The following is a 26675-nucleotide window of genomic DNA, read 5'->3' as shown; positions in this document are numbered from 1 at the left end:
TTGCTCTTGAAAAACTAATCAGTCATGGCTGCACAGTTTAATCCACTGATTTTCTACAGCAGACAGCCGCTCCCCTCTCTTACAGGTACTGCGTACCCCCGCTAAATCTTTCAGGGGTGCGCAGTACCCGACCGTACCCCCCTACTTTCACCCCTGCTAATTATTAAGAGACTTCTGGAGGAAAATGGTTGCACTGGGTTTTACATAGCGGGGGCTACATAAAGGGGGCTGAAAACATCTAGATGCTGTCGTTTTCAGATTTTTCATAATAAAAAAATTTTCTGTGTGCTACTTCATATTAGTTTGCTTCATAATATAATTTGTGGTTTAAATGGGATAGAATGTGGAAAGGCTAGATAGAGAAATTTGAATATTTGGATGAAACTCCCAATCTTTGTTTGTCAATCAACTAATTTTTTTATTCCCATAAAGCTATCTGTGATTTCTTTCCGAGTCTTGTGTCTCAGAAAGGGACAAACAAGTCTCTTTCCGTTTGCATTGATAGTGGCAGCCTTGAGGGCTGATCGGTTCTGATCCGTTGAACTGTGACCTTTCATGAGGGGTGGACCCATTACTGTGATCTCTGCTGTTGACTTTCACAGCAACGTAGGATAGAGTAAAGCTTCTGACTGATAAATGTCTGCAGAGACAAATTTGTAAATTGGCTTGAAAGTGAGTCCCAGATTGGAAGTAATGGTAAATTCAATGTTGGACTGTTGTCAGAAAGGTTGGTTTTTGGTTGACGATTAATGGTGAATCAACCATCGAACAATCACCCACGTCTAGCCAGTTCTAGTTGAAGAGATGTCATTGAATGAATGTTGTTTTGTGGTCGAATTCTAATGATTGAAATGACAACAATGGCAATGATTCAACATTGATCAATGTTGAATCAATGTGTACCATTTGCCGCACCCCTTTTCCTCTCCTCTTTTGAGCTTTGGGTAAGAGCATTTTATTACTGAGCAGGGGTTAATCAGGTTTTAAAGTAAGCACTATGTGTGGGTTGTCTTCAACATACTATTCGGAAGCCTGAGATTTCTGTTTTAAAATGTTTTTTTATTGTATTTATTTGAAATTAAAATATTTTATGTAATATTCTAATTTTCTGAGACAGAATTTGGGATTTTCATTATCCCAAATTCTTGACTACAGTGAAAATTTTACACTGAAAACACTGCATTTTGGAGAACGTCAAACTCTGACTCTGGTGCCTGCTTTTTTGTTTGTAATAAAAGAATCTGTGCTGAAATAGCAGATTATGAAATAGTTTTGATCATTTGTTGTAGTCAAAACAACAAATTTTTGTACAAAGCTTGAAATATTTCTTAGATCTGAAATATCAAACTGTTTGACCCTTTTCTAAACAAACTGGAAATGACTGACACCAGAATCTGCAGGACATGACACCTCCCGTTTCAGCTGCCTTACAGAAAATTAAGACTTAACATTAACCCTAACATGTGGATTATTGGAGAAGCAGTGTAACTTAACAGAAAAAGGAAATGCAGTCACCTTTCTGATACATAAAGCTGCATGAATGTCTGTTTGTATTGCTGGAGGTTCAGGCCCCATCTGTCAGGAATGTTGGTTGGTCTGGTGAGGAGAGACGCTGAGACCCAGGTTATGATGATGGTGATTTATTTATGAAAAGTGGCTCAAACAGTCCAGGACAGGCAGCACGGCAGAGAGTAGCAAATAGCTAATACCGGTAGCAACTGATAACTTGAGACTGAAAAACAAGCGCTAAGCAAAACAGGACTTGACAATTCTACTGGAGAGCAGAGCCATGAAATAACAACAGACATTAGCCGTAAGTTTGACAATAAACAAGGACCCGACAAAGAACACAGACAACAGGTGGGACTAAATACACACAGGGAATGAGACACAGCTGGGAAACAATCAATGGGGAAGACACAGGAAGGAAACTGAACACAAAAAACTCCAAAAATAAACACACAGAAACACGATCATAACACCATCTACCTGTCTGACGCTGTATTAAGAGACCATTGTAGATAGAAAAAAAAAGGAACACATTTCTGACAAAAAAAATATCAGAAATGTTCTAGAAAAAAACATGGGCATTTCTGAGTTGGAAAAAGTCAGAAATTTGATAGAAAAAATACATTTTTAGAAAAATGTTTTTTTCTCTAAAATTTCTGACATCTCAAATTTTTTATTTTTTATTTTGATGGAAATTTGCTTCATTTTTCTATCTAAAATGGCTCAAATACACCTTTGTACCTTTCAGACTTTTGGGCTCTCAGTTTATAAGATTTAATCCCCTCCTACTTTACCTCTTTCTCTCCTTTGATTGGCCACTGCTTTCTCCTTAAGCCAACAAACAAGACCCTCCCATCCTCAGTCTGCTCTGCCAGTGGCTGTCAGTCTGTTTGGATTATTGGAACTCCTCAGGCCTCACATGTGCTCCCTCTCTGTCTCACTGTGCACACCACAAGATATCAACCATGAGCAGGATTAGGTGACACAGAGCAGCGTACTGTTTCCCTTCTGAGAAAACAAGACAGGAAGAAAGAAAACAGCCATGGAGTTAAAGTAAGTGCTAACAGCCATTGTTGACCCAGTTATAAATGGAAAGATAAGAGTAAGAAAGAGGAAAAGATTTACAAGTAAAGGAAGGGAGGATATACAATGAAAATGATGAATGCTTTGTTGAAAAATGTTTGCTTGATGTTTTTTGGCTTCTTAAAGAGGAAAAATTATTGAAAGATGCTTCTAAAATTAAAGGTTATTTCCCTGGAAGACTTATCTGGGTTTATACTTAAAAGGTGAATTCCAGCTGCAGATTAAACAGCCTCATGTCTATACATAGTGAAACTCACATTAATGCTCTCAAGTCTTCTCATTTCCTTTCCCTGTTTGTGGTTCTTCCTGTGCAAGCTAGTTTATGTAATCTAAATCAATTAAAATATTCTGTATGAAATATTCACAACCAAAATTGTGCTTTGAACTGTTTTAATCTGTGCTGAATTTATATTCATAATGATGATTCAAGAGCTGTGTATTAAACAAATCTGTTCAAGTATTTTATGTAGTAAACAACATGAATCAAATCCAAGCTGGAGTTATTACAACACAAACTGGGTAAAAATTAATTATACCTAAAACAAGGACAGTTTTCAATTTTGACATTGAACTGCAATGTTTTCAGCTTGACTGAATTCTGGCTGACAGATGTGCAGTGTGGATGCTTTCCAGTTTCCTTACAGCTGCACAACTGTACACTTCAGTTTGACTTTTGCAGCTTACATACATACACCCGGACACAGAGATACAGAACATGGTCTTATCTCAAGCATGCAGAATGCAAGATTGGCAGATATACTGGCCTGGCACTCTGATGCAGTGTTCCATTTTACTCATTTCCCTTACCCTTTTCTTTGAAATGTGCACATATTATAATAAAAAAAAAACTTAAAAGATGGAGGACAAACATAGGAATCCCCATGCTTGAGCAGCAAAGCAGAAGATTTGTAGTTTGTCCAACATGTAAAGCCTTTAAACCTGGTTGAACACAACATTTCATTTCATCTGTAGTCTGTTGGATCAGATGCATAGGTGGGACACAGAGTTGAATGGTGACATGCTCTGCTACTGTAATCTCATCATCCTGTTACTACTGAATGCTTAAGATTAGCATGATGATACTATAATGTATAGCTGCAGCACAACTGCCACATAAACCCCCTGAATTCAGTGGAAAAGAAGGCTTGAAAGGTTATTGGTGCAGAGATGTTCTGCATCAGTTGAACAGAACTTTAGTGAAATGTCTGATATCTAAACCTAGACTTTGACATGGGTTTAGATTCTAAAAATATGCATTTAAACAAAAATGTTAATGACTAAAATTACAATTATTTATGATGGAGATAAACACCCATCCCATTGAGTTAAGGGATGCACCAAAAATCAGTTTGTAAGCTGAAACATTAAAAATAAATAAAATAAACAAAAAAGCAGAATTCCAAACTCTGAAATGCCCTTACATGCTTTTATAGCATTCTGAAAAGCTTTTTAAAGAAAGTGAATGTAGTTTCAATTGGCCTCTCCTTGCCCCATTCATGATTTTTGGGTCTGATCATTTCATGTGGTATAATTGAATACTGTAAGCCTTTCTTATGGTGGCCATCGTACTTTCTGCTACAAGGTTTTTCCATGTATGTCAATATCTCGGTTGTGAGATATATGAAGTTTTATATTTTTATCTTCAGGATAGAAATGCACCACAAACTATATGTGCAAAAGCTAAACAGGTCAAAGAGCTTCCCACCTCTTTCCATCCCTTCTGAGATATAAACAGAAACTTTCCATAAGAAGGAAAGAAAGAAAACATACATCCAAACTATTTGGACTATATTTGAGTTATTTTCACTAATAAGTCATCTGATAGTTTTGATTGTGTCTTTTTTGTGTTGGTAGTCTGAATGGTTATTGAAGAGCTATTTTCATGTGCTGTTCTATCTCAACCTTACATAACCAGACATAAACATTCAGTGAATAAATTAGATTTTCTGTCAGTTTTTTGCATCAAAAAGTTAAGAATATATAAATATGTTTTCAATGAGGCTCTTTATGTTGTGATCTGTGTTTTCTGTGTATTTATTTTGAGGTTTTTCTGTGTTTATTAGCCTGTTCCCCTGTGATTCTGTCTTCCCTGTTTGTTCCCAGCTGTGTCTCGTTTCTTTGATTACCCTTCCAGTGTATTTAGTTCCACCTGACGTCTTTGTCTCTTGTCGGATCCTTGTCCTCTGTGCAGCCAGTTTCCCTGTGCTGTCGTGTGTTTGTTGGGCTCCCCATTGTTTTGTCCCGTGGATTACTATCATTAAATCACCATCTTATCTTCATCCTGGCCTGCCTGCGTCTTACCTCACCTCACCAAAACCACCAATCATGACACTTTAAATGTGTGTATATTTGACATTTTAAATTGACATTTGTGGCTGTTATGCAAAATAAACCAGTGTGTATTTGATAATGTATTGCAAGGAAGTGCAATATTTTTGATAGGTAACGTAAAAGAAAAATTTTTCCACATGTGCCCTAGAGGGACATATGAAGCAGATCAGATGGACATTAATGTATCATATAGAATCTGGATAACCTTTGTGGTCAAAGAGCAATGTTCCTTTAAATGGGGGGTGCAGTTCTACTACTACTATAGTATTGTCTTTAGATTTCATAGAAAAAAAACACTAGAACAGTTTTTGCTTGAAATACTTTACTTACTGGGAGCTTTATAGGTTCTAGTTTTCATTTGTTGTCTTATTTTTCCCAATTTGATCAGAATAATGGTATCTGAGTGTTAAGGTAACCACTGTTGACAATTGTTTTAATCACATTGCTTGTTGCTGTTTCTACACCGATGTCACATTTCAAGGCTGCTTGACCAGTTTTGTTTTTTTGTTGTGCGTCACTCCTCTGAGTGAGCTCAGTGTGTTTGGAGACGGCAGAGATGAGATCACTGAACACAGCTGTGGAGCTGTCACACATAATGGAGTGTATTGGGTGGAAGGCAGGGGATACTAACTATTTCTGATGAAGAATGTCCTGTTTTCCAAATTTTTGCTTGCTTACTCACAGATATACAACATATGCTTAAAATCTATTTCTGAAGTTTCTTGCATACTTTGCACTCAACTTTTCCTGCAAAATGTCTTCATCTGACAATGATCACAGATGCAAAAAAGACATGGCAGTTGGCTTTTTGGACATAGTGTCCATCACCTTATGAACTTTGTGTCCCAGGAATTAATTTACAAGCAGGGGCTAGAAATGAGCCTAAGTTTCTAGTGTTAGTCTATAAGTTTCTACAGAGAACAAGACTACAATCCCAGAAAAACCCAAATCAGCTCAAAATCCTTACATAGATGGTCATTTAAAGCATCTAAAAATCCCATGATTATCTTTGGAAATCTGAGGGGAACAATCTGGATCTGTATTCCTCCACCAGAACAAAACCTACATTGCTCCTCCTGCATCAGAGGAGTGACAATCAGTCTTCTTTTCAACACCTTCACCATAATTGCATGGAGTTCTAAGCATCATTACCTGTGACCCATCTGGTCCGTCTCTTCCTTTAGTACGTTCTCTGTTCTCACGGCACATTTGATGTCTGGCCTTTCACCTGCTCTTTTTTCTGTTTCTGTTTGCTCTGACTCAGCAGCTAGACACACACCCACATGTTACCAGAAAGTCCTTTGTTATTGGCCATGAGGGGAACCTTCTCCTTTCCATTTCTCCCGTTTCTATTTGTTATATCACAATCAGTCAGCCAATACTTGCTCACATACTGCATGCTGTTGCTGCGCCACGCTGCTGTGAGGCAGCAGTTTCTGCAGGCAGAAGGAAAGGAAGGAGATGAATGGAAGGGACAGGGAGGAGAGGGAGAAGAAGGAAACAGGAGAGGAAAAAATTATGTAAAACTGAAGTGCAATCTGGCACCAGCTCCGCTTCTCAACTTTGCTCCCATAAACACGTGAAGAAACCGTGATGATGTCAAATTCTGTCATCCTATCCTCTTATAAATAGATCACTGATGGTAGGAGGGGGGTGGTATGTCGATTAGGATGAAATGAAGGTATGTTTACAGTTATTCAATGTTTTACTTTGTTAATGTGGAAGCAGAGATCAATGCCTGTTGGTCATACCAGAGCGTTGCTGTTGTCCCATCCTGTGCTGAAGTGTGCAGATGAATCCCTCCGTTCTTTTCTGTGTGATAAATGAGGGGAACTACATCCAGCAGGAATTATTCCGCTCTGCTGAAGCGGCTCTGCTTACATAAGAGCAGAGCGACCTTGTGCTCTGTCAGCACAGCACCGCTAGTGTTGTGGCTGTCTGCAGGATTTAGGAGTTTTACTAATCAACGCTATGTTTGATGCCCAGGTCATCTGCTCTGTGGAGCTGGTAAGTTAAGGATCTAATCTGAGCTTTGGATAGCTTCATTCAAATCTTCCTTCTGGTGCAGTTTTACATACATTTGCTTTTATAGATTTGATTGTATTGTAACTAAGCTTTTATTGTGATAAGGTTTGTGCTGAAATACTAGCTATTTGATCTGTGTAGTAGCATCAGATTCATTTCATTATCACTACTTTGAAATCTTGACGGCTTTTTGGTTGATGAAACTGCTTTATCAACCCTACCCCCCGCCCCCCTAGCCCCTGAAGAAAGTGGGCTGGAGAAGGGGATGTGAATTCAGAAAAGACTTCTTTCCCAGCAGCAGAGATGGCCTGTTTTTGAGCCTGTGTTGAATGTGAGGAGACAAAGAAAGCTGTGACACACTTTCTAGGTCTGTTGCTGCCAGATTTGGTTACAAGTTTATTATAGGATGATGCAGAGAATGCTGCAGATTAACAATGCAGAATTGGTGTACATTATGAAGGATGCTCTTTTCCATTTTATGCAAGTGCTTTACTTCCTATTTAAATATGTATCACCTTAAAGGCCTTCTTATCAAACATAAAGCACTTCCTCCATATTTTCCAACATGCAGATTGAGGCAAGGTCACAAGGAATAAGTCTTCTTTATTTTCAGCCTTATGTTGCTTAGTGAATTGAAGCATTGTGTTTTTAAAGTAAATTAAAAAGGAAAGAAACATTATTTTGTGGTCAGAAGATGTTTTAGTTGAATTTCTTTTAAATAGGGGGTTTGATTAAATTTACTTTAATCAATGTGATGAGTCATTTTACTTAAACTTTAAAAAGTCATACAGACTTTATGTTGGTCTGCACAGTGGCTGGTAGCGCTGTTGCCTTCAATCAATCAATCAAATTTTATTTGCATAGCACATTTCAGCAGCAAGGCATTTCAAAGTGCTTTACATCATTAAAAACTTTTTTAAATTATGTTTTTAACAATTTTTTTATTGTTTATTCAATGTCGCATGACTCTGTGTAAAAACACATAAACACACAAAAAAATATATAATAAAAGTTTTAAAACATTAAAACCCGCACCCCTTTTCTAACCCTTTAGAACTTTAGTTGAAACGCCGTGAACTGGGACTCTAACCCTAACCCTTCTTCAGCCACAGGAAACTCTAAACAGGTGGGTTTTAAGTTGAGATTTAAAGGCTCTCAGTGTTTCAGCTGTTTTACAGTTTTCTGGAAGTTTGTTCCAAATCTGTGGTGTATAGAAGCTGAATGATGCTTCTCCTCATTTGGCTCTGGTTCTGGGGATGCAGAGCAGACCAGAACCAGAAGACCTGAGGGGTCTAGACGGTTGGTACAACAACAGATCTTTAATGTATTGTGGTGCTAACCCATTTAGTGATTTCTGTACACCCTTGTCCCAGGGATAAGGGTGTACAGAAAACGGATGGATGGACTTTATGTTTAGAGCTTTTTGCTTCCTTCAAAAATAATGTTTATTTTATTTTTTTGCTTTAGATATCAGTTTGATTTTAACCTTACTGTATTTTTCTCTCAATCATTAAATTACAACTATCTTCTTAAATCCTGCTAGCTTGTCAATATAACAAGGTAGGGTCTAGTAAATCTAGCTTCCTACTGATACTGATTTGAAATTATCCAGGTGTGATTGAAAATCTTTCATTAACACTGTACATTGTTTAAAACACTGTCGTTAATTTAACTGTGTCAGTTCCAGGGATTATTCAGGAATATGATTTCTGTATTTCAATGGTCTCCCAGCACTGCAAGCATTCACAAAATTACAGTACAAGAGGAAATGGACAAAGAAAATTTCATCTTAATTATCCAAACATTTTTGATGTTATTACTGTTTTTGATCAAACAGTTAGTTTGGTTGGCTTGCTTTGTCACTTTTCAGGGTCCAGCATAAGAAGGAGAGGGACTCCTATGTCAGAACTTTAGGATGGCCACGGAAAGCTCCACTATTCCCAGTCCTGTTGTCCGCCAAATCGACAAGCAGTTCCTGATCTGCAGCATATGTCTGGACCGCTACCAGAATCCCAAAGTACTGCCCTGCCTGCACACCTTCTGTGAGAGGTGAGAGGAGAGGCTGAGGTGCTATCCAGCATGCAGGACAACACCCAGTATTTTGTGTAGCTACTTTTCCTTAGCTGTTTGTCTTTGGTGAAGGAAAGAATGGCTTTAAATATAGAAAGGGTGTGTTCTCATGAGAGAAGATGTGTTGCTGTTGTGTTTGGTGGGTTGGTCATCATTGTTAATAAGTTTCTGTTTCTGTAACAATAGACCAGTGGTGCCCAAAGTGGGTCCTCGAGGGCCGGCATCCTGCATGTTTTAGTTCTCTCCCTGGTTTAACGCACCTGGATCAAATGATGGATCGTTAGAAGAACTAAGAAGAACATTGACATGTTGAGGAGAACTAGAACATGCAGGATGTCAGCCCTCGAGGACCCACTTTGGGCACCACTGCAATAGACAGATTGTTAATGGTGCATATATGTTCTCTTTGCTCTAAATTCTTCTGGAAAATCAAGTTTCATTTAGCAATATACTAGTATATAATGTGGTAGTCTTTTCTGCTGCTTTTCTTATTTATTTAATTTCCCTCTGGAATTGTAACATGCATGGCCACTGATGACAGAGGACAAACAGTTTTTTCTGTAACAGTGAGTCGTTTCTCCACTATTAGCACACTTAGCAGCAAGTACATTAGGATCATTGATGGCACTAAAACCCTCCTCCTGACTTTGATCGACGAGTTGTTTTTAACCTGGAGCGCTCTATTTCTTCAGATGGTTATAGTAGCACTGAGAGGAGGGGGAGGATATTGACATTTTCACTGATTATCCAACTGTCACAACTTGGTGACAGTTTTAACAAAGGCAACTGAAATGCAGTTGACTGAGTGGCATGTTGTTTACTCCAACTCCAGGTGCTTGCAGAATTACATCCCTGCCCACAGCCTCACCCTGTCGTGCCCCGTGTGCCGTCAGACATCAATACTCCCAGAGAGGGGAGTGGCCGCGCTGCAGAACAACTTCTTCATCACCAACCTGATGGACTTGCTGCAGCACAGGCCAGATACCTGCAGCCAGGAGGCCACCACCCTTAGCAACATCACCACCGTGGCAACGGGTCGACTGCTCTCCTGCCCCAACCATGGAGGAAGTGTAGGAGATGCTTCCAATGCAACCAGTCTTTTTAATCACTGTTGTGTCTCAATTTTTCTGCTGCATTTCACCATTTAGAATCTGCTTCTTATATTTTTAATCACCAATAAACCATTTAACATTTGGGGTAATTTTAGTTTTTTTTTGGAAGATAAAATAGTGGCCAATTCTGAAAATAGTCTGTATAACTATCAGTGTAAAGTTGGAAATTGCCATTATCTAGTGATGACATTAGAAATAAATGATGAGCAGAAGTGCTCCAAGGACATAACCCTGTATCTGTATAATAGTTAGTAGTTAATAGTTAATAGTTCAGCAGATAGAGTCTGAAAACCGCATAAGGAAGGGTTTTATTTAAAATCAAGACTTATATGGACTCAAAAATTGAGCTGCAGCTAGAGGAGTTTTACACTGATAAATCGACACCGATTTTCTTCATTTTGGGAGATTGGTGACCTGCCGATACTTGCAGAGTATCTGCCGTCAGATCGGTGTATTTTATACATCGATCATATCTACCTCAACAAAGGTCTGAAAATCAGTCACTGTCCTCTTCTGCTCTTCTGTGAGCAAGATTTAACTGACAGATCGTACCACTAGGTCAAGTCTGCACATTTGCAGTTAACAATCGTCACCCCATTGTTGCAACTCAGCAATTTTGTTGCTACAGTGGGGCAAAAAAGTATTTAGTCAGCCACCAATTGTGCAAGTTCTCCCACTTAAAAAGATGAGAGAGGCCTGTAATTTTCATCATAGATATCTACCTCATCAACTATGAGACAAAAGGAGAAAAAAATCCAGAAAATTACATTTTCTGATTTTTAAAGAATTTATTGGCAATATATGGTGGAAAATAAGTATTTGGTCAGCTACAAACAAGCAAGATTTCAGGCTCTCACAGCCGTGTAACTTCTTCTTCTGTAAGAGGCTCCTCTGTCCTCCACTTGTTACCTGTATTAATGGCACCTATTTGAACTCGTTATCAGTATAAAACACACCTGGTCACAACCTCAAACAGTCACACTCTAAACTCCACCATGGCCAAAACTAGAGAGCTGTCAAAGGACACCCGAAACAAAATTATAAACCTGCACCTAGCTGGGAATACTGAATCTGCAATAGGTAAACAGCTTGGTGTAAAGAAATCAACTGTGGGATCAATTATTAGAAAATGGAACACTTACAAGACCACTGATAATCTCCCTCGATCTGGGGCTCCACGCAAGATCACACCCCATGGGGTCAAAATGATCACAAGAACGGTGAGCAAAAATCCAGAACCACACGGGGGAACCTAGTGAATGACCTGCAGTGAGCTGGGACCAAAGTAACAAAGGCTACCATCAGTAACACACTACGCCGCCAGGGACTCAAACCTGCAGTGCCAGACGTGTCCCCCTGCTTAAGCCAGTACATGTCAAGGCCCGTCTCAAGTTTGCTAGAGAGCATTTGGATGATCCAGAAGATGACTGGGAGAATACCATATGGTCAGATGAAACCAAAGTAGAACTTTTTGGTCAAAACTCTACTCGTCGTGTTTGGAGGAGAATGAATGCTGAGTTGCATCCAAAGAACACCATGCCTACTGTGAAGCATGGGGGTGGAAACATCATGCTTTAGGGCTGTTTTTCTGCAAAGGGACCAGGACGACTGATCCGTGTAAAGGAAGGAATGAATGGGGCCATGTATCGTCACATTTTGAGTGAAAACCTCCTTCCATCAACAAGGGCATTGAAGGTGAAACGTGGCTGGGTCTTTCAGCAGGACGATGATCCCAAACACACCACCCGGGTAACGAAGGAGTGGCTTCGTAAGAAGCATTTCAAGGTCCTGGAGTGGCCTAGCCAGTCTCCAGATGTCAACCCCATAGAAAATCTGTGGAGGGAGTTGAAAGTCCGTGTTGTCCAGCGACAGCCCCAGAACATCACAGCTCTAGAGAAGATCTGCATGGAGGAATGGGCCAAAATACCAGCAACAGTGTGTGAGAACCTTGTGAAGACTTACAGAAAATGTTTGATCTCTGTCATTGCCAACAAAGGGTATATAACAAAGTATTGAGATGAACTTTTGTTATTGACCAAATACTTATTGTCCACCATATTTTGCAAATAAATTCTTTAAAAATCAGAAAATGTGATTTTCTGGATTTTTTTTTCTCCTTTTGTCTCTCATAGTTGAGGTACATCTATGATGAAAATTACAGGCCTCTCTCATTTTTTTAAGTGGGAGAACTTGCACAATTGGTGGCTGACTAAATACTTTTTTGCCCCACTGTATATTTAGCGACATTTCAGACAAATATTCAGTATCGGCCAAACTCAGAATCGGCAGGTCAGGCTTTTTAAAAATCGACAATCGGCCAGAAAACTGCTATCGGTGCACCACTAGCTGTAGCCATTGTTGCTAAATGTGGCTGAGTGTATTGATCTAAACCTTTTATTTGTGTTCTAGGTGATGGAGTTTTACTGTCCTCCATGTGAGACAGCCATGTGTCAAGAGTGCACAAGCAGTGAACATTTAGAGCACCCAACTGTGCCTCTTAAAGATGTGGTGGAGCAGCACAAGGCCTCACTGCAGGACCAGCTGAATGCTGTGAAGAAGAGGTAAGCTAGGTCTTTAAGCTTATTAGACAACAAAGACATGATGGATTTAGAGAAAGCCCTCCATTCCTTTCTGTTTTTGGTAAATGGCTGCATTATGTGCCCGTCTCGGTCTAGACTGCCAGAGATTGACTCGGCTCTGCTGTTGCTGTCAGAAATCCTGCAACAGCTGACCAATCAGAAAAGCTCCATAGAAGATGACATCCACGCAACCTTTGATGAGCTGCAGAATACTCTCAATGTTCGCAAGAGTGCTTTACTGATGGAGCTCGAGGTCAACTATGCACTCAAACAGAAGGTGAGGTTGGAGGTTTAAACATGGAGGTTTAAACATTCAAACATTCATAAGCGACCTGATAATGTTGCTTTTTTCTAGGTTCCTTGACTTTGCATCAGTCATATGTCAAACTCTGTAATTTATTATTTGAATTCACTGAACAGTTAAACCTCCATGCACTCAACTTAACAAAAGAGCAATTAGACATTTTCATTTTGTTTAATGATATTCAGTGTTCCATATTTAATATTGCAGGGGTCAGAAACCATTTGCATCCAAATGATTTTGTCTTTGCTCATAAAAATGTAGACACAAAACATCTCTACTGTTGAGAAAATAATACATATGTGAATACATTTTAGAAATAAACAGAGTTCATTTCAAAATGATTGATGCCCTTATAAGATTTAGGTTTACATGTTTTGTTTTGTTTTCTATTTAGTTCATTTTTTTAAATTATTTTACTATAATGCTTCTTCTGACTGGGCATATGTTATTATTAAACTATAACTATTATTATTATTAGGGGATAATCTTGCAAAAGGGATTTCTAGTCAGGATTTTCCCAGTAAAATAAAGGTTAAATAAAATGGATGTTTTAAAGGAGCCATTCCTTTGATGCAGATACTTGGAGCTCATTGTGATCAGTGTTGAATCATAAAGATATTTGTGGAAACAAGCAAAAATAATTTATTTTTGTAAAGCCAATTAAGATTGTTCTCTTTTTATTGACATATTTCAGTGTTTCTTGAGAATAGGGACAAAACGGGTCCTATGGATAAAGCACAAAATTTGAATAAAATATACACAAAATATAATTTTTTCAAATATCTGACTAAACTAACCTGGGTCATGTGAGCACAACAATGTATATTTTCCAGATATTTGCTGAATATTTTTTTATTTTAAACATTGTAGACGGTGGATGATGCCTGTAAAAGCCCTTGTCCAGGAGCAGAACTCCATCCATCCATCCATCCATCCATCCATCCATCCATCCATCCATTTTCTTCCGCTTATCTGGGGTCGGGTTGCGGGGGCAGCAGCTTCAGAAGGGAGGCCCAGACTTCCCTCTCCCCAGCCACTTCTTCCAGCTCCTCCGGGAGAATCCCAAGCCGTTCCCAGGCCAGCCGAGAGACATACAGTAGTCCCTCCAGCGTGTCCTGGGTCTTCCCCGAGGCCTCCTCCCAGTGGGACGTGCCTGGAACACCTCACCAGGGAGGCGTCAAGGAGGCATCCTGACCAGATGCCCAAGCCTCAACTGGATCCTCTCGACGTGGAGGAGCAGCGGCTCTACTCTGAGTCCCTCCCGGATGACCGAGCTTCTCACCCTATCTCTAAGGGAGAGCCCAGCCGCCCTGCGGAGGAAACCCATTTCGGCCGCTTGTACCCATGATCTCGTTCTTTCGGTCATGACCCAAAGCTCATGACCTCTTCACCACGACGGACCAGTACAATGCCCGCTTCACGGCAGACGCTGCCCCAATCCTCCTGTCGATCTCCCGCTCCCTTCTTCCATCATTTGTGAACAAGATCCCCAGATACTTAAACTCCTCCACTTGAGGCAGGACGACTCCCCTGACCCGGAGAAGGCACTCTACCCTTTTCCGGGTCAAGACCATGGCCTCGGATTTGGAGGCACTGAGCCTCATCCCGGCCGCTTCACACTCGACAGCGAACTGCTCCAGTGAGAGCTGCAGGTCACGTTCCGATGAAGCCAACAGGACCACATCATCCGCAAAAAGCAGAGATGCGATCCTAAGGCCACCAAAACGGATCCCCTCAACACCTCGGCTGCGCCTAGAAATTCTATCCATGAAAGTAATGAACAGAATCGGTGACAAAGGGCAGCCTTGGCAGAGTCCAACTCTCACCGGAACTCAATAAATTATAATAGTTTAAAACAATTAAAGAAATACTAAAATTATATATTTTGACAATTAAGTATAAGTAGTCGTATAAATAATTATAAATGTATCAATAAATTTAATTAAAAATCATTTTTATATATTTTCCAACTCCATTGAAATTTGTCCCTAGTTTTTGTCAACACCGTCAGACATGAAAAGAATGTAAAAATATCAGGCATTATTGGGGGCAACAGAACTTCTGAGGACCCCATGACCACTTCCTTTCTCTTCCTTTGCTAAGAGGGTTAACTAGCCCTAGATTTTTCTTCTTTTTATTCCTAAGTTGTTTGTCACAACCATGATGTGTCAACACCATAACTGACAATTTACAAAATTTTGATGAAATTTTGTGAAATAAAAGCTTAATTTTGGTATATTGGAAAGATTTCATGGACCTGATGAACTACAACATGGCCTCCTTCAGAATGACATCATATAAATTGAGGTAGTTTGGCATTTTGTCAACTCCGTCAGATGTCAACTCCATCAGAGTTTTTGTGACTCTTTCAGTGAAATTGTTGTCAAATCTCACTTAAATGTGCAGTTAATTCATTTTAATGTATTTTACATAAATTGCATTACTTCACATGTATCAAGTTTTTCATTTTACTCACTAGTTTGTCACCACCTTCAGTTCTGTGTCAACTCCGTCATGCAGTGTCAACTTTGTCAGATGGACTTTTTGTTGTTTTTTGTTTTAAATAATATTTATTTTGTTTCTTGAGAAGCATTTGTCTGTAAATGAGTAAAAATATCACTAATAGGGTCATTAAAATTTTTTATTTTTTATTTTTTGTCAGGTGGTAATGACAACGTTCTGGGTCAGATTAATTAAAAATGTAATTTTTTTTTAAAAAATTGCAACTGGGAGCCTGTACCTTAGCATCTTTACATTTCCAAAACATCATTTGTCATATTTGCATACATAAGGTTGAAAAATAACAAAAAAAAATTATGGGAAAATTAAAACCCATTTTGTCCCTATTCTCAAGAATCACTGATTTAATAAAACATCAATAAAATCGTTTATGACACACAACAGATTACACATGATCTATGTGTGTCATATATTACTTTTTATTGACATTTTTAATAAAATGTCAATAAAATCAATGTTTTTTTCTTAATTATTTTTCCTGCTATAAGATTCATCTTCTTCTGAGAAATGCCACTTTATTTTATTATTTTAACAGTTTCATTAATAGCTATAAGGACTTACTTCCAATGTTTTGATTTTGGTCTGATTATCACAATTTTACAGCTTTGTTTTGTTTAATGTTATCGTTTAATGGGATGTTAGCACTCCTAGTTTAGATTTTTGCTGAGCAGTACTTCAGTGCTGTTACCTAATGAATTATTAAAATGACTTCTAGTGATTGGACACTTTTATGATGTTTACATAAGTGACTGCCTGCTTTCCTCCCCGGAGGCCCTGACAAACTGAAATCTGTTTGTTAGGACTTCAGTTGGCCTCACATCCAGTCACCTGCTCGGAGATCAGGCCGAGCTGACCTGCTGTCTTGGAGTTCGTCAGTCAATGATTTACAATTTACTGGGATCAAGTGTGTGAAGTTGATCCCAGTCCCTGGGGGAAAACATGTGACTCTCTGTGATGCTGGCACCGTGGCTAGATGGAGCCAGTGAGCTGTGCTTTGTTTTGTTTTTTAATTTTTTTCTTCTGGGTTGATCTGGGTGTGTCATGTGCAGTGAGAGTGTACCATACTTCTCTGCTGTGCTCTTCACACTGGAGACACTTTACCCTCGATCCCTGCTCTGCTCTGTGCACGGAGGGTTTTTCACTTTCTCTGGTAGACAGATGAGGGATTTTGGATGAAACTTTTCAGATCAAAAAACATTCATGGCATCTTGGTTTGGAAAAGAAGATGACTTTGATGATCAGATCTCGGTGAGTTTACTGATATTCCAATTGAAAGAGGCAGTTCACCAACAGCTCACCAAGTTTTGTGAGTTCTCTTTCATAATACTTTTAAAGTTAAACCTTATAGCAAGCCATATTTAGTTGATATATACAGTCAGTATTTTACTGCTTGTTTATTTAGTTAATATTTAAGGGATCTGTTGTGTGCAGCAGCATTAAATGCAAGGTTGCTGCATGATTCAGTAATGTTTGTCAAATAAGCAGAGAGCCAACACATCACATCTTTCCTTTTTAACTGACATATGTAGTTCTGCTCTTGTAAACAGCTCAGGGTGACAAAGAAAACTGAAACGGAAGGAATAACTGACACTACAAAACTGAAAAAACTGGAAATTGTTTCAAATCAACATTTTCATGAAAGGCAATCCATCATATTGTCTCTTATTTTTCAGTTTGTTGAAGGAGATTTATGTTCCAGAAAACTGAAATTGCTCCAAAAGTAATTCGAAGCAGATGCAGAGTAAAAAAAAAAATCCCTTCCCCATAAACTTTACACATTTTGTTGCATCACAGTCTTAAACGTCATTCAACCATATTTTATTGTAATTTCCTTTCATATGATGGATGAAAACAAAGTAGCAGTACTCGTAACCTGAAAAGTCGGGCGTAAATTTGTAGTGGCCCCCCTACTATGATACTTCAAAGTGAAATCCAGTCCAACCAACTGCCTTTAGAAATCCAGCTGGTCCAGGAAATCCGTAGAGCAGGGGTGGGCAATCCTGGTCCTCGAGGGCCGGTGTCCTGCAACTCTTAGATGTCTCCCTGGTAGAACACACCTGGATCCAATAGCTGAATCACCTCCTCTGTTCAGGCAGGTTCTCCAGATTCCTGCTAACGACCTTATTATTTGACTCAGGTGTGTTGAAGTAGAGACACATCTAAAAGTTGCAAGAGACCGGCCCTCGAGGCCTGGAGTTGCCCACCCCTGCCGTAGAGGCATCATGAAAATCAAGGAACTCGGGTCAGGAAGGAAGTTGAAAAGTGCAAAGCAGAGTTATGTTATAAACCTTTTCCAGATATTAAGGAGAGCACAGATTAGAGGACCATGCAATAATCATTTGGTAGCACTGGAGGAGCAAAGAGATACACAGCTCAGGTGGAGAAACTACTGAAATGGTGAATACTAGTTACAAAAAAAAAAGGCTCATAATGTGGGAGTGGCAGCTGGAAAGATACACTGCGTGCAGAATTATTACGCAAATTGTAGTTTTGAGGATTAATTTTATTGTTGAACAACTATAGCATTCTTGGTCAAACAACCTCTCAAATCTGAACATCTAAAAAATGAAAGTGAGATTTTGGCTTTCTTATGACGATATCTATGTGTGCACGATTAATGAGCAACTATTAGTGTGCAGAATTATTATGCAACTGAATTAAAACAGAAAATTTTCCCATCTCACTTGTTTATTGTCATCTATTAAAGTGAGAATAATAATCATACAACTCTGTATCTCTGCTCGCTTACGAAACGGCGACCAGAGAGTCCGAGCAGAGGCTAAAGTGTGAGCGAAAGGAGAAGTTTTGAGTGCAGTCATTGCAAGTTTTGAGAAGAAAGACATGAAGTCCTGCTTCCAGACTGAACATGTGGGCTCTTGGATTATGGCAGAAAAATTCTACCATAATGGTAAAGAAGAGTATTGACACCATGAATTGTCATCATGTCTGCATTAAGATATCATTTGGATTTGTCTGAAAAAAATAAAAAACACACACAACTGCTTTCATTTGTTTCCCATTTAGGTTTCAACCTAATGTTGGCTTCAGATTGTTTTCATTTTTAAAACTACAGGGGTCATTTAATGCAGTGTCCCTCTGCTGCTCCCTGGTGTCTCCTTATGTAGGTTCTTCAGGCCCAGCTGGACACATTGCTGCATGGCCAGGAGGGCATCAACAGCAGCTGTAACTTCGCGGAGCAGGCCCTGAGCCACGGCACCGAGGCAGAGGTGCTGCTGGTCAAGAAGCAGATGGGCGAGCGCCTCGTGGAGCTGGCCACTCAGGAGCTTCCTCTGCAGCCCGGGGAGAATGGCCAGCTGGACTTCCTCATGGAGACTGATGGATTAAAGAAATCCATCCACAATTTGGGTACCGTGGTAACTACAAATGCTGTCTCATCAGAAACCGTGGCGACAGGTGCAGGGCTGCGGCACTGCTTGGTGGGCGTGCCCACGGCTGTCACCATAACTACCAAGGACAAAGATGGAGAGCTGTGCAAGATGGGTAACGCAGTCATCACTGCTGACATCTCTTCCCCTGACGGGAGCAAAGTTGACGGGGAGATACTGGACAACAAGAACGGCACGTACGAGTACCTGTTCACTGCTCCCAAAGAAGGCTTTCTGAACCTATCCCTGCGCCTGTACAACCAGCACATCAGAGGAAGTCCCTTCAAAATAAAGGCAACCATCCATTCATCCCCAAATACAAATGGCACCAAAAAGACGCTGAAGTCTCCAGGCAGTGGACACGTCAAGCAGAAAGCCATCAAGAGGCCGGCGAGCATGTACAGCACAGGGAGGAGGAAAGAGAATCCCATTGAGGATGACCTCATCTTTCGGATAGGTGAGGAGGGGTGTGAGGGGAAAGGGGAGGGTGCTTCCTAAGTTCCAGGTGCAAAGTGTTGCCCCACTGCTGCAAGAAGACTTTGGGATGTAGTCAGCACAGCAGTACATAGCTAAAATTATTTAATTTTAAGATGCACAAATGAAAATGTGGTACTGTGCAAAAGTCTTGACTCATCCAAGTTCTTTGTATACTTTGCTTAGTGGCAGTATTATGTAAAAATAAACTTTTGAGCATTTCATCATGTTAGTCCTATTCCCTCATCAAAAACATACCTGAAGTGTTGCTTTGCATTTTTGAGAAATCGTTTAATCTCCATGGCAACCATTCAGCTGTGCAAAATGCCTGCTTGGACCTAACGCCGCCTTTAAGGATGAAGCTCCTGCTCAGAGCTGCAGTCTCCAAGCAGAGCCTCTCCCTCACTGAGCATCCCTCCTGCATGACTCCCACACTCACCTAATTCAGACTAGCTAGTGGAAATGAACAAACACCTGATCGAACTCATTATAGGACTTACTTCTCAGAGCAATGCTAAAACTGTTGCTAAAGGGTTAATAGAGGAGCGATGTTATGATGATTTCCTGAAGACAGAGTTTAAGAAAGGCTATGTATACAGTGGGGCAAAAACGTATTTAGTCAGCCACCAATTGTGCAAGTTCTCCCACTTAAAAAGATGAGAGAGGCCTGTAATTTTCATCATAGATATCTACCTCAACTATGAGAGACAAAAGGAGAAAAAAAATCCAGAAAATCACATTTTCTGATTTTTAAAGAATTTATTGGCAATATATGGTGGAAAATAAGTATTTGGTCAGCTACAAACAAGCAAGATTTCAGGCTCTCACAGCCGTGTAACTTCTTCTTCTGTAAGAGGCTCCTCTGTCCTCCACTTGTTACCTGTATTAATGGCACCTATTTGAACTTGTTATCAGTATAAAACACACCTGTCCACAACCTCAAACAGTCACACTCTAAACTCCACCATGGCCAAAACTAGAGAGCTGTCAAAGGACACCCGAAACAAAATTATAAACCTGCACCTAGCTGGGAATACTGAATCTGCAATAGGTAAACAGCTTGGTGTAAAGAAATCAACTGTGGGATCAATTATTAGAAAATGGAACACTTACAAGACCACTGAAAATCTCCCTCGATCTGGGGCTCCACGCAAGATCACACCCTGTGGGGTCAAAATGATCACAAGAACGGTGAGCAAAAATCCAGAACCACACGGGGGAACCTAGTGAATGACCTGCAGTGAGCTGGGACCAAAGTAACAAAGGCTACCATCAGTAACACACTACGCCGCCAGGGACTCAAACCTGCAGTGCCAGACGTGTCCCCCTGCTTAAGCCAGTACATGTCAAGGCCCGTCTCAAGTTTGCTAGAGAGCATTTGGATGATCCAGAAGATGACTGGGAGAATACCATATGGTCAGATGAAACCAAAGTAGAACTTTTTGGTCAAAACTCTACTCGTCGTGTTTGGAGGAGAATGAATGCTGAGTTGCATCCAAAGAACACCATGCCTACTGTGAAGCATGGGGGTGGAAACATCATGCTTTAGGGCTGTTTTTCTGCAAAGGGACCAGGACGACTGATCCGTGTAAAGGAAAGAATGAATGGGGCCATGTATCGTCACATTTTGAGTGAAAACCTCCTTCCATCAACAAGGGAATTGAAGGTGAAACGTGGCTGGGTCTTTCAGCAGGACGATGATCCCAAACACATCACCCGGGTAACGAAGGAGTGGCTTCGTAAGAAGCATTTCAAGGTCCTGGAGTGGCCTAGCCAGTCTCCAGATGTCAACCCCATAGAAAATCTGTGGAGGGAGTTGAAAGTCCGTGTTGTCCAGCGACAGCCCCAGAACATCACAGCTCTAGAGAAGATCTGCATGGAGGAATGGGCCAAAATACCACCAACAGTGTGTGAGAACCTTGTGAAGACTTACAGAAAACGTTTGATCTCTGTCATTGCCAACAAAGGATATATAGCAAAGTATTGAGATGATCTTTTGTTATTGACCAAATACTTATTGTCCACCATATTTTGCAAATAAATTCTTTAAAAATCAGAAAATGTGATTTTCTGGATTTTTTTTCTCCTTTTGTCTCTCATAGTTGAGGTACATCTATGATGAAAATTACAGGCCTCTCTCATCTTTTTAAGTGGGAGAACTTGCACAATTGGTGGCTGACTAAATACTTTTTTTCCCCACTGTACATACATACATGCCTGCCCACCCCCATATATATGGGTGATTCTATTATTGCAGTACTTGTATAGCAGAGGGGGGTGTATAGAGGGAAGATGAGGAGTGGCACACAAGACTGTGATTGGCAGCGCTAAGAACCCCCTCCTGGCTCTGATTTGTTGCTTCTAGAGAAGGCAGATTGGGTGGGGGGGGTTTGTTTTGTTTTTCTTGTCTCATGCCATCCTGTCACAATAAAAATATAAATAGTGACAGTGTCAACAAATATGTAAAAAAAAAAAAAAAGAAATGTTTTCATAAAAGGTACATACTGCACCTTTAAGGAAAAAAAGAGATTATATAAAAATGACCAGAAACAAACCCAGTCTTAACCTCCTTTTCTGATTCAAGACATTGTAAATAGAATATTGTTGCGAGTCTGATATATTATGGCAGGACTATTTTTTCTTTTAGGCACCAAAGGAAGACATAAAGGGGAGTTCACAAATCTGCAGGGAGTGGCTGCCTCCTCTCAGGGAAAAGTCCTAATAGCAGACAGCAACAACCAATGTGTTCAGGTAAAAAAAAATATAAAAATGTTTTCTGAAAATGTTTATGGATTTTTTAAGCTTGAATGTAGATTAAATATATTGTTACGCAGTATATTGTTTGACTCTGAGATTTTTTTTGGCTGTGTTTTACTCTACAGATATTTTCTAATGACGGCCAATTCAGAAGTCGTTTTGGCATCCGTGGCAGGACCCCAGGTCAGATGCAGCGGCCGACGGGCGTGGCTGTCCACCCCAGTGGTGACATCCTCATTGCAGACTATGACAACAAATGGGTCAGCATCTTTTCAAATGAAGGCAAGTTTAAGGTAAGTTTTTTTCTATTTTGTCTTTGTTCAGTTATTAGTCAGATAAAACACTTTAACCACAGTGCACATGGTTGAGGTCTGCAGACAGATATGCTGTTTAACATCACTAAGCATTAAAAAATAGTAATGTAATTCTACAATCTTTTCAATTTTTTGTACATTTATCTGTCAATAAAAATACTAGTTCTCTGCAGTATTTAGAAATGATCAATTTCTGCTCATGATGGAAGTGAAGCTGTCTCAGTTTTTGCATAGCAGAAGCCTAAAGTGTCTCCTTTCTGTAGAACAAAGTGGGCTCAGGGAAGCTGATGGGACCCAAAGGCGTTGCGGTGGACAGGAACGGACACGTCATTGTGGTCGACAATAAGGCCTGCTGCGTTTTCATCTTCCAGGCCAATGGCAAGCTGGTCACCAAGTTTGGTAACCGTGGCAACGGTGACAGGCAGTTTGCAGGTATTCCCAAAGATAGAACTTTGAGATGCATGTGGAAAGCTGCATGTGTGCCAAAACATTCAGAAGTCATCCACTTGCTGTTTTTCTCTCACACACACGAGACTAAAATTGCACATATACACTACTAAAATATTACACACACACAAAGCATACAGACATACCGGCCGTCATTATTCTGAATGATAGGTCGAAAATGTATGTGTGTGTGAACTAACACTAAGCTGAATCAATGAATGGGTATGGAGTGAAAATAGTCTCAAAATATCTGTGCGTGCGCAAAAAGATTTGTGCGTGTGTAAAAGAATTTGTGTGTGTGTGTAAAAATATCTGTGCGTGTGTAATACTGGATTTGTAAACCTTAAAAATAAAATAAACCTTCTCCTACGCCTATAAATGTTGAAAAAGTACATACAAATCACATGGTACACACACACAAAACTGCATTTACACACAGATCCGGTTACGAGTGTACAAATATTTTTGAGACTCATTTCATGATTCGGGGAAGCTCCCAGATTTGTGTAGATGGTGCGTTTACATGCTAGTAAAAGCTGGGTCATCTGAGTTTTGCTCCGAGTCTAGTCCTGTGATGTTTCTCACTGTGCTTGTACCGAAGTGGCAAATACTTTAGTTTGGTGGAAAGCGGTAGTTCTCAGCACTTCCTTATAATATCCTAAAATAATTTATAGACATATTGTGCATTTTGAGTGGTACAGGAGACTAGGTGGTCTGAAAAAGGACCACTGGGTGGCGGAATGGTTCTCTGGCCGGAAAAATAGGCAGGCAAACCTGCAGGCTTTGCTCTCCGATTATAATGAGATATGGAATAATTATAAATGATTTAAGATTATGTTTTATATGTCTGGTATTTTGATACTCTTCCTTCCTCATACGTTTCTGTTAGCGGTAGCTAATGTTTATGTTAGCTATGCTACGTTAGCTGTTCGCAGCACTCTCAACACAGTTTGATCTTCAGTCTTAACTTTAACCCAGGTTGAGCTAGTTTTATGATGCCGAAGTGTGCGAGAAAGAAAAATTGTATGTGTGTGTGATATTTTAATAGTATATCTGAGTCTATAGTAGTTTTTGAGAGACAAAACATAGTTTTTATCGTAAACGGCCCCTCATAGTTTCAAACTGATCATATAGACGCATCAGTCAAATGTGACTTTTTTAAAGCTGACAGTTGCAGTCAAAACGTGACTATCCACAGTTCATATTTTTTAACATGCATTTCTTTTATAAATGTATCACACCTTTCGGTTTTGCAGGATTGCTTTTTAAGAAAATTTATTCTCTTCCATTTCTGATCTGAATTTGACAAATTTCTGAAATGTGTTTGGTTTCATTTGACGTGTTCCAGGCCCTCATTTTGCTGCTGTCAACAATAACAACGAAATTGTTGTGACTGATTTTCACAATCACTCAGTCAAGGTGAGTGCATTGTCATACTTACTTGATTGTACAACAAAATAGCATTATATGCCTGGAAAACACATAATACTGCCTCTGTAAAGGGGAAAACAAGGTTTTTCACTTTTCAGGGGTTTTAAAGACGTTTCTCATTTTTATCTGCATATATCTCTTCAGTCCTGAATTAAGCCACATGATTAATGAGATAAGTTAATGACACTTGTTAAATCAGGGACCATGTTTATTCTGTTTCTTGTTAAATGTAGGTCTTTAACACAGAGGGGAAGTTCTTGCTGAAGTTTGGTTCTAACGGCGAAGGTAACGGCCAGTTCAATGCCCCCACTGGCGTGGCGGTGGACATCAATGGGAATATCATTGTAGCGGACTGGGGCAACAGCAGGATACAGGTTAGCAAACCATTTAACTTCTTAAACAATGGACAATGAATTTTGATTTCTTATTTACAGCTCTCTCACCACTCTACTATAAGTCTTGCTAAAAATGTATAAAAGAATTTAAACAAATTAATATTTTTCCTCATCCAGATCTGTTTGCCACACATTCAGCATTTTTAATTATTCCTCTTGCTGTATATATCAACAAGTTGACATGAGTAGCTATTTTCTTGCTGTCAAAGCCTGACTTTTATCAAAACACATTCCACTAGAAGGAATGTCATGAACACTTGTCTTTCCCATTTTGATGAGAAGCTTGCCCTTTTTTCCATGTCATGTGATCTATGTCATGGTACAACAGAAAGGGGCTTTGTTTGGACATCAGTCCCAAACAACAGGTTGCAGGTATATTGTTGCTCTGGAGATTTGGCAGTGACCTTTTAAGATTTTAATATCTCTTGTTTCATCCTCCTCACTGTACATGGAGGCTTAAGAGTGTGACCCCCCTGTAATTGGAGCACACCCTCCAGTCCCCCTTTTAAAACAGGGGGACCACCACCCCAGTCTGCCAATCCAGGGGAACTGCCCCCGATGTCCATGCGATATTGCAGAGTCGTGTGAGCCAAAACAACCATACAACATCCAGAGTCTTAAGAAACTCCAGGTGGATCTCATCCACCCCCGGGGCCCTGCCACCGAGCAGCTTATAGACCACCTTGGCGACCTCTTCCCCAGAGATTGGAGAGCCCAACCCAGAGTCCCCAGGCTCAGCTTCCTCAACAGAAGGCATGTTGGTGGGATTGAGGAGGTCTTCGAAGGATTCCGCCCACCGGCCCACAACGTCCCGAGTTGAGGTCAGCAGCGCACCATCCCCACTATAAACAGTGTTGGTGCTGCACTGCTTCTCCCTCCTGAGACGCTGGATGGTGGACCAGAATCGCTTCGAAACCGTACGGAAGTCTTTCTCCATGGCCTCTCCAAACTCCTCCCACGCCCGAGTTTTTGCCTCAGTGACCACCCGAGCAGCATGCCGCTTTGCTTGCCAATACCCATCAGCTGCTTCTGGAGTCCCACAGGCCAAAAAGGCCCGATAGGACTCCTTCAGCTTGACAGCATCCCTCACCAAAGGTGTCCAACAAACGGGTTCGAGGGCTGCTGCCGCAACGGGCACCAACAACCTTGCGGCCGCAGCTCCGATAAGCCGCCTCGGCAATGGAGGCACGGAACATGGTCCACTCAGACTCGATGTCCCCCACCTCCCGCGGAACATGTTCAAAGTTCTGCCGGAGATGGGAGTTGAAGCACCGTCTCACAGGGGACTCTGCCAGATGTTCCTGCAAGACCCTCACTACACATTTGGGCCTGCCAGGTCTTACCGGCTTCCTCCCCCACCACCGGAGCCAACTCACCACCAGGTAGCGGTCAATGGACAGCTCCGCACCTCTCTTCACCCAAGTGTCCAAGACATACGGCTGCAGATCCGATGAAACAATGACAAAATCGATCATTGAACTGCAGCCTAGGTTGTCCTGGTGCCAATTGCACATATGGACACCCTTATGCTTGAACATGGTGTTCGTGATGGACTATCTGTGACGAGCACAGAAGTCCAACAACAGAACACCAATCGAGTTCAGATCAGGGGGGCCATTCCTCCCAACCACACCCCTCCAGGTCTCACTGTCATTGTCCACGTGAGCGTTGAAGTCCACCAGTAGAACAAGGGTGTCCCCAGGAGGGGCACTCTCCAGTACCCCCTCTAAGGACTCCAAGAAGGGTGGGTAATCTGAACTGCCATTTGGCCCGTAAGCACAGACAACAGTCAGAACCCGTCCCCCCACCCGTAGGCGGAGGGAGGCTACCCTCTCGTTCACCGGGGTAAACCCTAACGTACAGGCGCCAAGATGGGGGACAACAAGTATGCCCACTCCTGCCCAGCGTCTCTCACCTTGGGCAACTCCAGAGTGGAAG

At 40.7% G+C, this 26675-nt stretch overlaps 1 protein-coding gene and 1 long non-coding RNA gene across 7 annotated transcripts in view; one reads left to right on the top strand and one right to left on the bottom strand.

Moving 5' to 3' along the window:
• Nucleotides 1-2364: 2364 nt before the first annotated feature.
• Nucleotides 2365-6761, bottom strand: LOC145551218 (uncharacterized). Its single transcript, XR_014087082.1, has 3 exons — nt 6675-6761; nt 6076-6359; nt 2365-2449 (listed from the first exon to the last, which is right to left on the bottom strand). It is a non-coding gene; the product is annotated as an uncharacterized LOC145551218 (long non-coding RNA).
• The window catches only part of trim2a (tripartite motif containing 2a), a 36863-nt gene continuing 12592 nt past the window's right edge, over nt 2405-26675 (top strand). Inside the window, exons 1-12 of one of the 6 annotated variants that reach the window (XM_081605434.1) lie at nt 2405-2562; nt 8003-8074; nt 8819-8997; nt 9851-10088; nt 12540-12691; nt 12806-12986; nt 18659-19376; nt 22041-22144; nt 22276-22443; nt 22728-22896; nt 24260-24330; nt 24576-24716. In XM_081605434.1, the coding sequence (XP_081461560.1) occupies nt 8864-8997; nt 9851-10088; nt 12540-12691; nt 12806-12986; nt 18659-19376; nt 22041-22144; nt 22276-22443; nt 22728-22896; nt 24260-24330; nt 24576-24716 (2076 nt within the window). In that variant the 5' untranslated portion in view covers nt 2405-2562; nt 8003-8074; nt 8819-8863. Of the gene's footprint in view, nt 2563-6323; nt 6605-6800; nt 6931-8002; nt 8075-8818; nt 8998-9850; nt 10089-12539; nt 12692-12805; nt 12987-18658; nt 19377-22040; nt 22145-22275; nt 22444-22727; nt 22897-24259; nt 24331-24575; nt 24717-26675 lie in introns of those variants that run through there. The other 5 variants (XM_081605408.1, XM_081605382.1, XM_008405636.3 and 2 more) reach the window with 5 other exon arrangements.

Source organism: Poecilia reticulata, chromosome 1 (genome assembly GCF_904066995.2).
Source record: "Poecilia reticulata chromosome 1, P_reticulata-male-v2, whole genome shotgun sequence".
In the NCBI taxonomy this organism is placed as follows: domain Eukaryota; kingdom Metazoa; phylum Chordata; class Actinopteri; order Cyprinodontiformes; family Poeciliidae; genus Poecilia; species Poecilia reticulata.
This window is presented reverse-complemented; position numbering and strand designations above follow the sequence as displayed.